Raw genomic sequence first — 13,383 nt, 5'->3', positions numbered from 1 at the left:
TTAAATATTATTACTAAGTGGATAAGATTCTACGAGTATATTCAACAAGAATACAATATTGGATCTATTTGATATTTTTATTACCATACAATCGATCACCGTTAAATTCTACATTAAAATCATTCTGATCTCAAGACTACTGCTTCGTACGGATGACAGCATATCAAGCCAAACACATTGGCATCTTACGCACTCGTTTTAAGTGTTATTTTAGCAACAAAACTGTGTAGGCTAACAGTGGCGTAATTATACGGTGGCAGGGCTGGCAAAATGCCACGGGCCCCCGAAATGCCACGGGCCCCCGACCTGAAGGGGCCCAAGGCCAGAGCCCCATGCACAGAATTTGCCACGGGCCTCGGATGGTATAGTTACGCTACTGTGGGCTAATATGCTGTTGACTGTACCTATAACTTTGTTTTATTGTCATAATGTATAATATGTTAGTCATAAGTTAATTTAACAATTCATTGTATTATACGTTAGTTGAGACACCAATGAACGTTACAGATTATTTCATTGTTAACATAGAATTTCTAAAACCACTTGCATTTATCTTGCATTTACGTACAGATGGCAGCACATTCAGCTTAATATTAGCATCTTAATGTAATTACAATAAGTGTTATTTTACAATGAAAATGTAAACTGATGTGCTGTCAACTGTACACCGTTAGGGTCCTTCCTAATTTTGCTCAAATGTTAATAATTAATTATTATAATAATTGTATCTGTATCGAAATATAGCTATGATTAGATTAAAGTTAGTTGTTAAGTAATAAAATATAGAAAAGCTGTCTGGGAGATCGATAATCGGCCAATTTTCAATCGAATATCGATATAAATCTGTTTCGATTAAAGTTTGGTTTATATAAATACTAAATACATTTCAAGATGTCGATCTCTCGTTTGTAAAAAAAATACGACATGCCACCCAAAAATCTTGCATTTATCTTAGCAAAACTATTATATCGTAAGTTTAAAGTTTTGTGAGAACGAGTTTCTCTAAGTGCAATTTTATTTTTATATAGTATTTTACGTTTATTTCCATTAATTTCCTCTGTGGTTGTGGTGTCCCTACTTACATGCGTTCTTTGAAGGGAGTTCATTATTATTTATTGTGAACAATGTTTTTATTAATAAGATTTCTACGCATGCGGTGGCGATGCGTTATCGCGTAACACCTGTTAATTTGTTTAATGGAATAAAATGTATGTTGAACGAGGTCTTGTTCCTTATTTTTAATCCCGTTTTGATATATCTATGTTCTACAATACGGCAGACAGTGGCGACTGAGTTTGTTGCGGCGCTTTTTCTCAGCACTTGTCAAATTTTTCTCTCGAAGCGCTGGTAGGGTAAAAAAAGATAATTTTGATTTTAATAAATTGCAAAATTATTAAGACATTTTTGTCTATATTACGAATATTGCACATACACAGACATAAATGTAATAATATTATTATTGTATTCTATATTTAAATTTTTCGCCGTTCATCGGTTTAAGTCGGTGTTTTGTTATCAACAGTTACTTTATAAACAATTCTGAGGGTAGATGCGAAAAAACGCCTTCCTTTCTTCCCCACATCGATCGATTTGAAAATCAGTTCGGCTTGAAAATTGCCATTGAAGACATCTCCCGTGCCGCCCTTACTCCCATAGCTCTTGAATTTATTTATGTTATCATTTCTATTGCTTTAAACAGATTTTGGAGATGTCCCGCGAGTATATTGTGTAGTGTAGTATACCTATTGTATTGTGTGAGTGGTATAGTGCTGTATAGTGTACAGTGGTACTTATTACTTATTCTGTGGTACAGTGTATATTGGGTGTGATACCGAAGTTGAGTATTGAGTATATCGCCTGGACGGCGGTGCTCCAAGAATCCCAGGACCATTCATCATAATATCGAAGACCTCGCCAGTTTCTCCATGTTAAATGTGAGTCATTTAAGTCTTTTCGTTTAGGCTCACAACTAAATCTCTGTTAATACTTAGGCATTTTATTTCAGTTCGGGATTATTATATCATGCTTTAATTAAAAAATTACGGAGACTATAGACAAACAAATTCATGTGGATTTTTCTGCGGTTTGGAAGTTTATTTTAGGACGGCCAAGGTGCTGGTGCTTGATTAAAATTATTTAATTGTATTGAAGATTTATAAATAAATAAAACATCGTGTTCTGTTTTCGTGATAATGTTTAATTTTTCAAATAATGTTTTATACAGGTTTAACGATACGTCACTCATCACGATCGAAGTGTACTACGCAACTGCATGATAATGGCCAGAAAACATCCGCTGTCAACTATTTATAAAAAATGTAGATTTAACAATTTTAAATTACGCAACAGTAAAATAAACTTTGATAAAACAAGAAGAAAAACAACTTGTAACATAAAATAAATAGATGAAGAGGTACTCAGGTGGTATAAAAATAAATAAATTAGGTAGCATTGACTACGACAATAACTTAACTAAAATAAATAATATTAATACTAATGACAAGTTATTTTAAATTAAAGTCTAGCGGCTCATCTACACATTGATAAACCATATAATATCGTGTATTTTCCGTTGCCCCTAGTTCAAACTTTCCGATATTTGAAGAGAGGTAACAGAAGATTGTACTTAACAGATATTTAATACTACATTTGTATTCACTTACTGCAATTCCGTTTAATAATTTAATTTAAATATTGAATAACATCATACTTTATCGTTCTCAAGTCTTACTTGAAAATATTGTGAAATTCAAACACTTTTGAAAATAGGAAACAATCATGAAGCTTCTTCATTGGTAGACGTCAACATAATAATCTCAATAATTACAATATCGCTATAAGTGATACATTTACTTATTTGTTGCAAATTTGTTTGAGCACTGGGATAACACACAAATAAATACAATTGGCATGGTCCATATACTTCAGTCTCATCACACTAATATGTACAAATTGAGTTATTTAGACGACGTTACGAGTAGAACCGACTCTTTGAAATTACATGAGCGGTGGGCGGTGGGTGCGGCCGGGCTATCGTCGTGATAGCGGCTGTTTTCTTCTTCAGTGTCGTTATGGGACGCAGTTTTACGAAAAGCACTGCTGATAAAGCGCAGGAGCATAATAATGTGGCAAGAAGTGCACCAAGTGTGGCAGCAAATCCGGGAGTTGTCATGCACACTAAGCCCGGAGTCGGGATGATCTTGGGCGCTGCGTTTTCCTCAGCAGTGTCCATGTTTAAGTCACCAGCAGACACAACACGAATGACTCTGTTTACTCCAACTTCCTTCTCCGGTGATGTGGCTCGTCGTTGCCTTCTCACTCTGCGCTCATCTCGCCTCGCTTCAGCTCCCACTGGGTAGGCATCTAGTTGAGGGGCGCCGTATTCCGCGTGAGGTGCAATCACATTGTGAGCACCATCCGAACATTGCTCTGGGCAGCGGTATCTGCAAATCTGGATAGTACATTGGAAGTGGACTTCCATCGAATCCGGGAATTTGAAAGCTTGGAAGTGCGCGTACGAAAGCACGCTGGCGCTAGCTCCGAAGTTTTTGATCTTCGTAAATCTCGACATCAGTTTCGGTCTCGTTACACAGCCTCGCCTATCGACCAATTGTATAGGAGCGCGTTGACCGTCATGAGCTACACAGTCACGGACCAACATATCGAACTTCGCGTCGTCGTCTTTGATAGCTAGTACCATGGTCATCGTTTGCCCTATCTTTACTAATCCGGAAACTTCGGAAGCCCATGGACCCTTTCCTACTTGGATCTGCATCCAGCAACCGACATTGTCGCCAGCGAAGTCTGCTCGTACTACATCCAGCATGTCCACAGGGAATGGTCTGAACGTGACTGCTTTTTCGTACTGGTCGTGCCACGTGCAACGCAGCTTGCGAGCCTGATCCCAAACTTCTTGTACTTGAGGGTCATATTGTATGACGATGACGTTTTCAAAGTACGTTCCCGCAGCAGCGACGTCTCCCCTGTATCGAGGATCACCGCTTCCAGCCGTGCCACAAGCGTGTGCGCCTATTTCGAATGAAGCAGATGATCTTCCTAGGTTTGGTGGAAGGTGGACGCATTGGTGATTGGAGTAGTGTCCTTTTGAGAAAACGATTCCGAAGAATGGTTTGTCGAAGCTAAGGAAGACTCGCATGGCGTTCTTTTCACATTTTACATCAAGTGAAACGATTTTAGGCATGTCAGGTGCTGGAGCAGGCCACACGTCACCGGCGCCGCTGAACACTTTGTCACTGGCTGAGGTCTGGGCGTCGGCAGGAGGTGCGGGAGGAGGGGGCGGTCCGCGGAATCCAGGCCCAATATCATTCTTGTGATGGTTGCTAGGAGGTCCAAGAGCGAATGGCTTCGAATGAATGGGATGGTGATTCGGGATTCTCGGCATACCTGTAAAAATATAAAATAAGAAGTTTAAAACGTGTATGATAAAATAACTTTTTGAAATTCATAAAATACTAGCTTTCCGCCCGCGGCTTCGCCCGCGTGGAATTTCGTTTGTTAAATTTTCCTGAATTTTCTTTGCTATAAACCTCACGGAGCCCGAGACCTTTCCAACGAATGCAAAACCGTGGAAATCGGTTCGTGCGTTCTGGAGTTATAGCGTCAGGAAGGAAAATCCGACTTAATTTTATATATTAGATTATTTTGTATCTGTCTGTGTAGAGCCACAGCCTAATTCATACAGAAAAAATAAATTTTCCTTCAAAAAACTGAATACTGACTTAGGTTACCACATATTTTGGCTAACAAGGTGTAGAGTTTGTGAAGGGGCGTGTAGAGTTGAAGCTTGGCTCTACATCAGATTATTTATTAAGCTAATAACGTGAAATATCGTAGCTAACTCTTACAATTGTCGTATTATAAATACTTAGTGGTATAGCCTACCGAGACAGTATTATTCAAGCAAAAAATATTTTTCTGAATGAGTTCCTTACCCAATGGGTGGTGTTGCTGATGATGCGGCGGGTTCTGCCTCCTATTATGCGGCGGCGGCGCCGGCGGCGGGGGTCCGTTGTACGCGTGGCTCGGGGTCTCTCTCTCCGCCGACTCCATGGCCAGCTGGTCTGATGATGGTTCCGCGGCGCTGTTGGCTTCAGACCCTGAGCCGCCTCCGCCGCCCCCGCTTTCGTTCGAGGACTGATCACTGAGAGCCCCGCTCTGGAAATGAGAGAATAAAAATGTTTAATAGAGCAGTTACAAATAGATCGGTTTGATTGAGACATTAGATAAGAGCTTTCAATAAGCATAGTGACTTCGTCTTCTAGCTTGACCACCAATAAAAATCCAACCAGTGAGGTGTTATAGCGGTGGTCCCGTAAAACTAGTAACAAACTATCATAGGCTACTTTGAATCCGTTACTAAGTACATCCTATGGCATGCCAAGCGTACGAGTAAGTAATAGACGATCTAAAAGATCCAGTGATGTGTCGCATTGGAAAGATATTCTGTCCAATTACGTACTAAAATGTATCATATCAGTCGTCACACATCTTTTACTTCATCCAAACTGTTTAATTATATGAATTCCTATCTATTTCCAAGTGGTCGGATTCCAATAACAGCCGACGTTACCAGTCCAATAAGTTCATTAATTCGAAACTGTTCCATCTTGTAGCAACATTTTATCGTATCTCATTTGAGTTACTCGGCTTTTATCGTTCCGTCAGCTTTCACTGCGCGTGGGTATTAAGAGTTATTTAATATGACACACTGGCCTTTTATAAGCGGACACCTGTATCAAAACTTATGTTTCAACAATCAATGTAAATACTCGCACAACTAATTCTAGGTCGTGTGTGACCACGAGTTTTCTTGGATCACGTGAAAGTTGCCGCATTATACATATTCCTGTTTAGTCAAATCATCTCATTGCCGATCTGGTTTCCTAATTTTCATTGGACTGGTTTTTGGGGAAACTATTTTTGTTGTTAAAACGTGTTACGCGTGTGTTTTATAAGCAAAGTAACAACAAAACAAAAGCTTTGTGACTTCGCGTCAAGTTATTTTTCTTGTCTTTAGTGATTACATCGCAACTTTTGGTACTTCACTATAACTGAATACTATACATACATAGTACGATTACATACCCTAACGATGCATAGAGATGGCCGGATGGCCGTTTAAATAGTGGCTCTCCAAGTTATATTCTATGATATGATACCTAATCAATATCTAGCACAATAACTAGATACTATCAATCTATCATAATAAATCTTAAAACATCATTCTTGAATTATAATTAAACTAGCTTTCCGCCCGCGGCTTCGCCCGCGTGGAATTTTGTCTGTCACAGAAAAACTTTATCGCGCGCGTCCCTGTTTCAAAAACCGGGATAAAAACTATCCTATGTTCTTTCCCGGGACTCAAACTATCTCTATGCCAAATTTCATCAAAATCGGTTGCGAGGTTTAAGCGGGAAAGCGTAACAGACAGACAGACAGACAGACAGACAGACAGACAGACAGACAGAGTTACTTTCGCATTTATAATATTAGTTAGGATTAGGATTATACAAGGTGAAAATGATAGAATTATTATAATTCGACATGTACGGGTGGCCTCATAATTTTCTATTGCGATCCTATCACCGTGGGTGTTGACACCTTTCTGTGAACCCCACATTAACGAATCGTCAAGGCTTTTATAACTCTCATTTGTTTCGCCTCGAGGTATGAAATTAGAAAGTATTGCCACATCAAATGCGTTAAGTCTTTTTTTATTTTCGATAAGATTTATGATGGCCCGTGAATACTCCTTCGTATCATCCAGCAATTATATTAGATTGGGACTCAAACCAAGACCGATTGTTACGTGGATTGTGTAACGAAATAAATAGGAGAAAGTTTAGGGATCTTGATGTTTATCTAAATGATAGAGCATCGACCAGTTTTGTCTGTCCGAGGACTGTTTAAGACGAATGGGAACAAAATACTTTGGTGCTACCCTACAATGTTATTTATGTGGGACCAAAGGTCTTGATCGAGACAACTTTTACATTGCACGGGTGGCCCGGAACATACTTAATTTTCGAATGTTGTTAAACACGTTTCAACATTGCATATTTTCGATTATAGTGGCGTATACAGAGATAAAATTTATCGTTTGTTTAATCTTTAGATTAAATCACTTGTTACATTTAAAAGCTTTCCGTTACAGTTTTGAATTATCGCAATACCTAATTGTTTACGTATTTTCATCAGGTTCTTCGTATTCTTCTTTTCTTTCTTTTTTTTATGTGACAGGAGGCAAACGAGCAGACGGATCATCTGATGGTAAGTGATGTAGATTCTTATGTAGAAGAAAATACTTCAACACTGTGGTACTTAATGTTATGTACTGTTATAAAAACATGCTATACCATTTGGCTAACATAATTGTCATATCAAAATAATTGTGTTACTTTGACTAGTATTAGACGTCACTTATCATTTCAACGGGTCTCGGATGCTTATGGCTGACATGCAATTTACCCGAGTATATCATTACACGAGTATACTCGCCCGTGATGACGGAGTTCATTCGAATGACCGTCATTCAATACTTTCTTTGACGACATTCCAGCAAAATTAGCGGGTGTAGGTTACATACGCACAGACCGAAAGTTTCTCGTTTATAAGTGTTAGTTATAATATTAATACAGAGTTCTTTGTGAAACTCGATGGTGGCAGGATTTGCAAGATTATTAATTATCAGACACAAAGTAGTTATCATTAGCTCGATAACTCTACCTACGTTTGTATGTAACAAACTGAAGATTATTACGATTAGACCCCTTTTTTAATTGTATTCAATAAGATAAAATATGGGACTATGACAGAACAAGAACTACTTTAATACAAAATGGTCTAAATAAGCAATCTAAACTTTTTCATGTTCATAAACATTTTTTCAAAACTCTACATAGGAAGCAGTTATTAAATATTAACAATGTTTGCTTATTTCCCCGAAAATATGTTAATACATAATTGACTTTAAACGGTCATAAAAAGGTCAAGTATTAAATTAAAATGACTCTACATCGATGTCTATCATTCGTAAGACTTCAAAAGTTAATTATCAGACTAACTTACAAAGTTAAAATTATGACCTGAACAGCCCTCATCAATCCCAAACATTATAAAAGATGCAAAGCCTCCGATAAGTTACTTAGAACCAGATTCATAATTCAAGCTAACAGGCCTTTTACATTGTCCCTTATGCCCAAGAAAATAAGGCTTAAACTGCTGTTGTCGATGAGAGTACCCTCTCAAGTGCAGTGTGTCAACGGGGCCGTTGCTCCAAGAACTAATTTTACTTTCATTAAATGCCTGAAGATGTCGAGCGACTATAGGATTAGTGTACACTACAGGATGCGAGCTACTTACGATGTATTTGTAAAAATCGGATTATCTAATGGCATAGTCAGCAATTCTGAATACAAAGTTTACGAGTACGGAAAGTTTTCGAGGTTAGTGAAGTCAAGAAGTAAAAAATCTTGTGTGTGCTCATAGTAGAACAGCCAGGCTCTAAAGTATTGTGGCTAATCGATATTACAACTGCGTAATCATTTCCGACTAATATTATGGTTATGCAAACTGAAGATATTAACAGGTAAGTAAATTAATATATCGATTTAGGAGTTTAGAATCTTGTGTGTGCTAATAGTAGAACAGCCAGGCTCAAAAGTATTGTGGCTAATCGATATTATAACTGCTGCTGTCATCTATGACTACTTTCGTATGCTTTTTCAAAATAAATATTACGCTCTCTTGTAGCAGAGTTTTGGGCTAACACTGTGTAAGTAGGTTTGTTTGTCGACACGACAAGAAGAAGACGAAGAATATTAAGCTGAGCTGTGTAATCTCATGGTGTAGCATCTCATGTAGTGTGATTTTAGCTTTAGAGCCATGAACGCTTTCAGTTGCCTTATGGATTTATGGGACCGGCTTTTTGTGGCATTCTAGTTTGCCATGGATCTAAGGCATCATTATGAACGTAAACAACGTCCGAGTTTGAAGTACCTATCATTGGAACACCGACCTATTCCAACACTTAAAGATGATTCTACAGACATAAATACTTTAAGAAAACATAATTAAGTTGGTCGATTACCAACAATCAGGTGCTATTTTATGGTCAAAGGACTGACCTACTTTCAATTAGAATTAGCATTTTAAAGCATCTTTAAAGGAATCATTCCCAAAATCAAATCCATGCTAAACACACCCTGAAAAGTGTCAAGGCCCTGTAGCTGAGCTTACAATATTAGCCTATAACATATTGAAATACACGTGTTTTTCATAAACAAAAATACTCATTCCAGTACATATCAAACAAAATTGACTTCATATTTCCCATGAAATACAAACCTCATTTACACGATCGTAACAAAACGAATTCCGCGCGTTACAAACATCCGAACCGGAATATTGCACGTGCCGTAAAACCGGAGAATAGGGTGAACCGACAAATTGTCGGCAGCCACAAAGCCGACAACGATTTCAAGTTCAATGTGTGTCGGCGGTGTGGGTCGGCGGGAAAGCCGGCTTTACCTAGTGATGTGGCGTGTTTATTATTTAAAAGCGAGGAAGTTAAGGTTCTAAACGCAAACGCTACCCACAACTATTTAAAAGATTAATAAACTCGAAAGAAAAACGCTTTTTGTAAGTATCTCTACAATGTATTACCTGCTTACTTTACTTCGAAGAAATTTTAAAAGGATTCACATCTTACTTCTTACTAATATTATAAATGCGAAAGTTTGTATGGATGTCTGGATGTTAACATGTTTGTTACTCTTTCACGCAAAAACTACCGAACGGATTTTAATGAAACTTTACAGTATTATTCTTTATATCCAGAATAACTGAATCTGTGACAAACTAAATTTCGCAAAAGCTAGTATGCAATAATATTAAGTGTGGATAGTAAGGAGGTTTTAAAAAACCGCATGCTTTTGATTTGGGTTAAACTATCTCATTTCCCTTAAAATCGTCATTATCTTGGAAGTTTCATAACAAAAGTACTCATACTTCATTCAAGTATAAAACACACGTGCTCGAGTACGACATGACTGTCCCATCTCTACCGGCTCTTTCTACGAGTATTGTCGTAAATTGGAATCGGTCAATGATGACTTGTTTTTCTAGAAACAAGTCGGAATCGGTCAATGGTGACTTGTTCTCGAACAAGTCTGGAATCAGGACGAGCACCCTACTCTATCGGTTGATGGCCGATGACTGTCGTAAAATAGTTGATTATATCTTTATTATGTTTATCTTGCATAAACGAGGAGCCTCGTCGAATATTATTGAAAAGAGGCTTATGGACGAAGAAAAGCTTCAACAATCGAAACTGTTGCAACAATGTTTTATGAGATTAAGGGTGGGTTACACCACCTAATTTTGACGCTAACTTTGACGATAACCGGTGATTTTTGTATGGAGTTTGACAGATTTTTGACGTTTGTCACAGTTAAAGTAAGATGGTGCAACCCAGCCTAAGTAGGTAAAATAATTACTATGAGATTAAGGTCAAATTGCCCAAATTGCAAAAGTTCAGGTTCGATACAAAGTTTGTTTTTTCTATTAAATTCAAATTTCTGTTAATTAAAAAAAAGAAGGTTACGAGTATGATCAACAATTTTGAATTAATTATTACGCTTGACGATTAAGCCAAGTTACAGCCAAACTTCGGACAGTATTCAACTTTATTATCATTTTGAAGACCCACTTCAAGAAGTTTGCCAAGATGTCTACCAGCACACTTTCTTATTTACGATGCTGTCTTCTCTAAGTACTTAAGTTTGAAACCTACGCCCCCAACTTTGGCAATTTATATCTAATGTGTTACTAAGGGTATCAAAATGTAGAGATAAATAATATAGAGCGTCTTGTCTAGTTACGTATTTATTTACGTATGACTAATTTACTTACTATAGATAACATTTGGTAGGCTCACAGACCTCTTTCTATGTTTTTTGGGTAGGTTTTTGTGTACAGAAATAGTAAATAATGAGGTCATGTACCATGTACCATAACCATAATACATTACAAAAATACTCGTACCTATTATACCTTTAAATTTTGTAACTACCTATTTTAAAGCTTTACTGAAAATTCAATTCATTTAATTAATATGAGAAAAAAAAACGTCTATCAATAGTTTCAGGCCCCTACGTGTGGTTAGATTTTAAGGCTGAGTTGTACTACCTTATTTTAACCGTAAAAATAACAATAACTGGTGCTTTTTGTATGGAGTTTGACAGATTTGTGACGTTTGTCAAAGTTAAAGGAAGATGGTGCAACTCAGCCTAAGTCTCTTTAAATTTAAACTGACCTAGATGATTTTATAATCTAGAACTAGATCAAGAAAAAAGTTTAATTTTTACTAACTGAAATATATGGTTTAGCTCTTACATCATTTTGCTAACTTATTTAATGTTAAGGATACATTCCCTCTTTTCAAACATTAAGCAGTAAACAAATAATTTTAATTATTGCTGTAAGTTGTATTGTCGATGATACTGAATAAACATAATAATATCTTCTTTCTTTCCTTCTTTCAAACAAGTAAGAACCGATGCAATATTGTTGTGGTTCAATACCCTTTTTCTGAGTAGGGTAAACAGGTAAATAGTGGACATAGACGGAACTCGGCACGTCCGTCCTGACTGGGTCGTGACCATATTTGGCGCAGATACCTGGTGACCGGCTTAGATTCATCTCGCTCGGACCATACTAGATCAGACACGCCCTGTTGTTTTGATTCAGAGTACGTTTATGTGTTATCGAGGCTTATGGGTAAAAAGTGAGGCCTGATTTTTAGAGCTACTTAACTACTACAGGCATAGTGCATAATGAGTTGATCCCTGTGGTTAGAGTGGAAGAATGACGTGTGACGTAACAGAGTTGTCACGGTATACAACTGTGAAGATTTGCGGCATTTGGCGTTTTATAATACACCCTGTGGTTGTCACAGGGACCTTTTTTTATCCGCAACGAGGAAACTCTTGGCCTGTATCTCACCTGCTGGTAATTACCTATAATACATTTAACGTTGACGGCCTGGACGTTTCAAATTGAAAGAAAGCTTTAGCTAGTATTTAACTAAGTAGTTGATCTATGATTAAAATAATCGTGTATCATCGATGTTTAAATGTAAATACTACTTAAGTATTTTATTTTACTTTCTGCTTTTTGCCTAACTCTACAATTTCCACGCCAATACAAAATGCGGTAAATAAATAAACTTGTCACCGTAATTACACAATTTGCGTATCACAAAAACCGTAATCCGCGTCCGATTGGCGAGAAGGAAATCGAATTATACATCGAGTGAGTATTCTTAATCGATTACAGTAATTTTGTGAAACCAGCCGACTGACGGCGGCCGGCGGCTAGTGATGTGCCATAAACGGCTCAGGCTGTCGATTAAAAATCATTAACTTTCATTTGTCGAGCAAATTATGTACGCTCTTGAAGTGTAAAATATATCAGACGATTTGCCTTTGTGGTTGATTAAGTGTATGTACCTACTCGTATGTTTACGTTTTGCTTTCTTGATAAATTATGTAAATCTCTTATAATTGAATAGAATTTTACAAAACTGATAATTACAATGACAAGGGAATTAAGAATAAGAATAAGAATACATTTATTTGCTTAAAACACGGTATATACAGATGTTACACAGAAAAATGTTCAGTCATGTTTTGCTTACACGAAGCATGCAAATATTAATTTTGGGCCAAAAAACCCAGTCATGTTAAAGGTACATACATTAGTGCTAAATATTGTTACATAATTATTGTATTCAAAACTCTCGGTCATTAAGGAACTCTGTGACACTATAATAGTTTTTACTTTTAAGCCATCCACGCAATTTATTTGAAAATTGGCTAGAATTTAATGTTTTTTGTTTTTTAATGTTTTTAATTCATTAGTCCGAGAATGTCGTTATTAGAAATCAGACCGCACTGTACAGCTATAAAACTTACACCACGCAAAAACATTACATGTGACTGGAGCCTCGTTAAGAAAATCAAAGCAACAAAGTAGGAATTCCAATTAATTATTATTAATCAATTATTATTTATGTTATTTCTATTCACGTACCTATCGCAAATCCAAGATCGGACAACAACTTTTTATCGATACAATCGGCACGCTCGATTTGTTGTAATCGTTCCAATCTCTATGCCTTCTTAATTTAAACTTGACCATAGATAACATCATGCGAACAGTTTAACTCTGACTAATGTTTGTATTTTTTTTTTGTTTTTATTAAACACTCTTTTATTTCTTTACTGACAGGTTGATTGATTCCAGTGAATGGATTAATCAGGAGTATTATTAATATGCACCTAAGCACTTTCTTTCTACTAA

At 36.9% G+C, this 13,383-nt stretch overlaps 1 protein-coding gene across 1 annotated transcript in view; it reads right to left on the bottom strand.

The window, feature by feature from the left end:
* Positions 1-2,176: 2,176 nt before the first annotated feature.
* The window catches only part of LOC135076815 (uncharacterized), a 50,213-nt gene continuing 39,006 nt past the window's right edge, over positions 2,177-13,383 (bottom strand). The window contains exons 3-4 of the mRNA XM_063971263.1: positions 4,953-5,175; positions 2,177-4,404 (exon numbers count right to left, since the gene is read on the bottom strand). Of these exons, the coding sequence (XP_063827333.1) occupies positions 2,972-4,404; positions 4,953-5,175 (1,656 nt within the window). The 3' untranslated portion in view covers positions 2,177-2,971. The remainder of the gene's footprint in view (positions 4,405-4,952; positions 5,176-13,383) is intronic.

The sequence above is a fragment of the Ostrinia nubilalis genome, chromosome 12, assembly GCF_963855985.1.
Source record: "Ostrinia nubilalis chromosome 12, ilOstNubi1.1, whole genome shotgun sequence".
NCBI lineage: Eukaryota > Metazoa > Arthropoda > Insecta > Lepidoptera > Crambidae > Ostrinia > Ostrinia nubilalis.
Note: the sequence above shows the minus strand (reverse complement) of the source record. Positions and strands in the feature narration are given on the sequence as shown.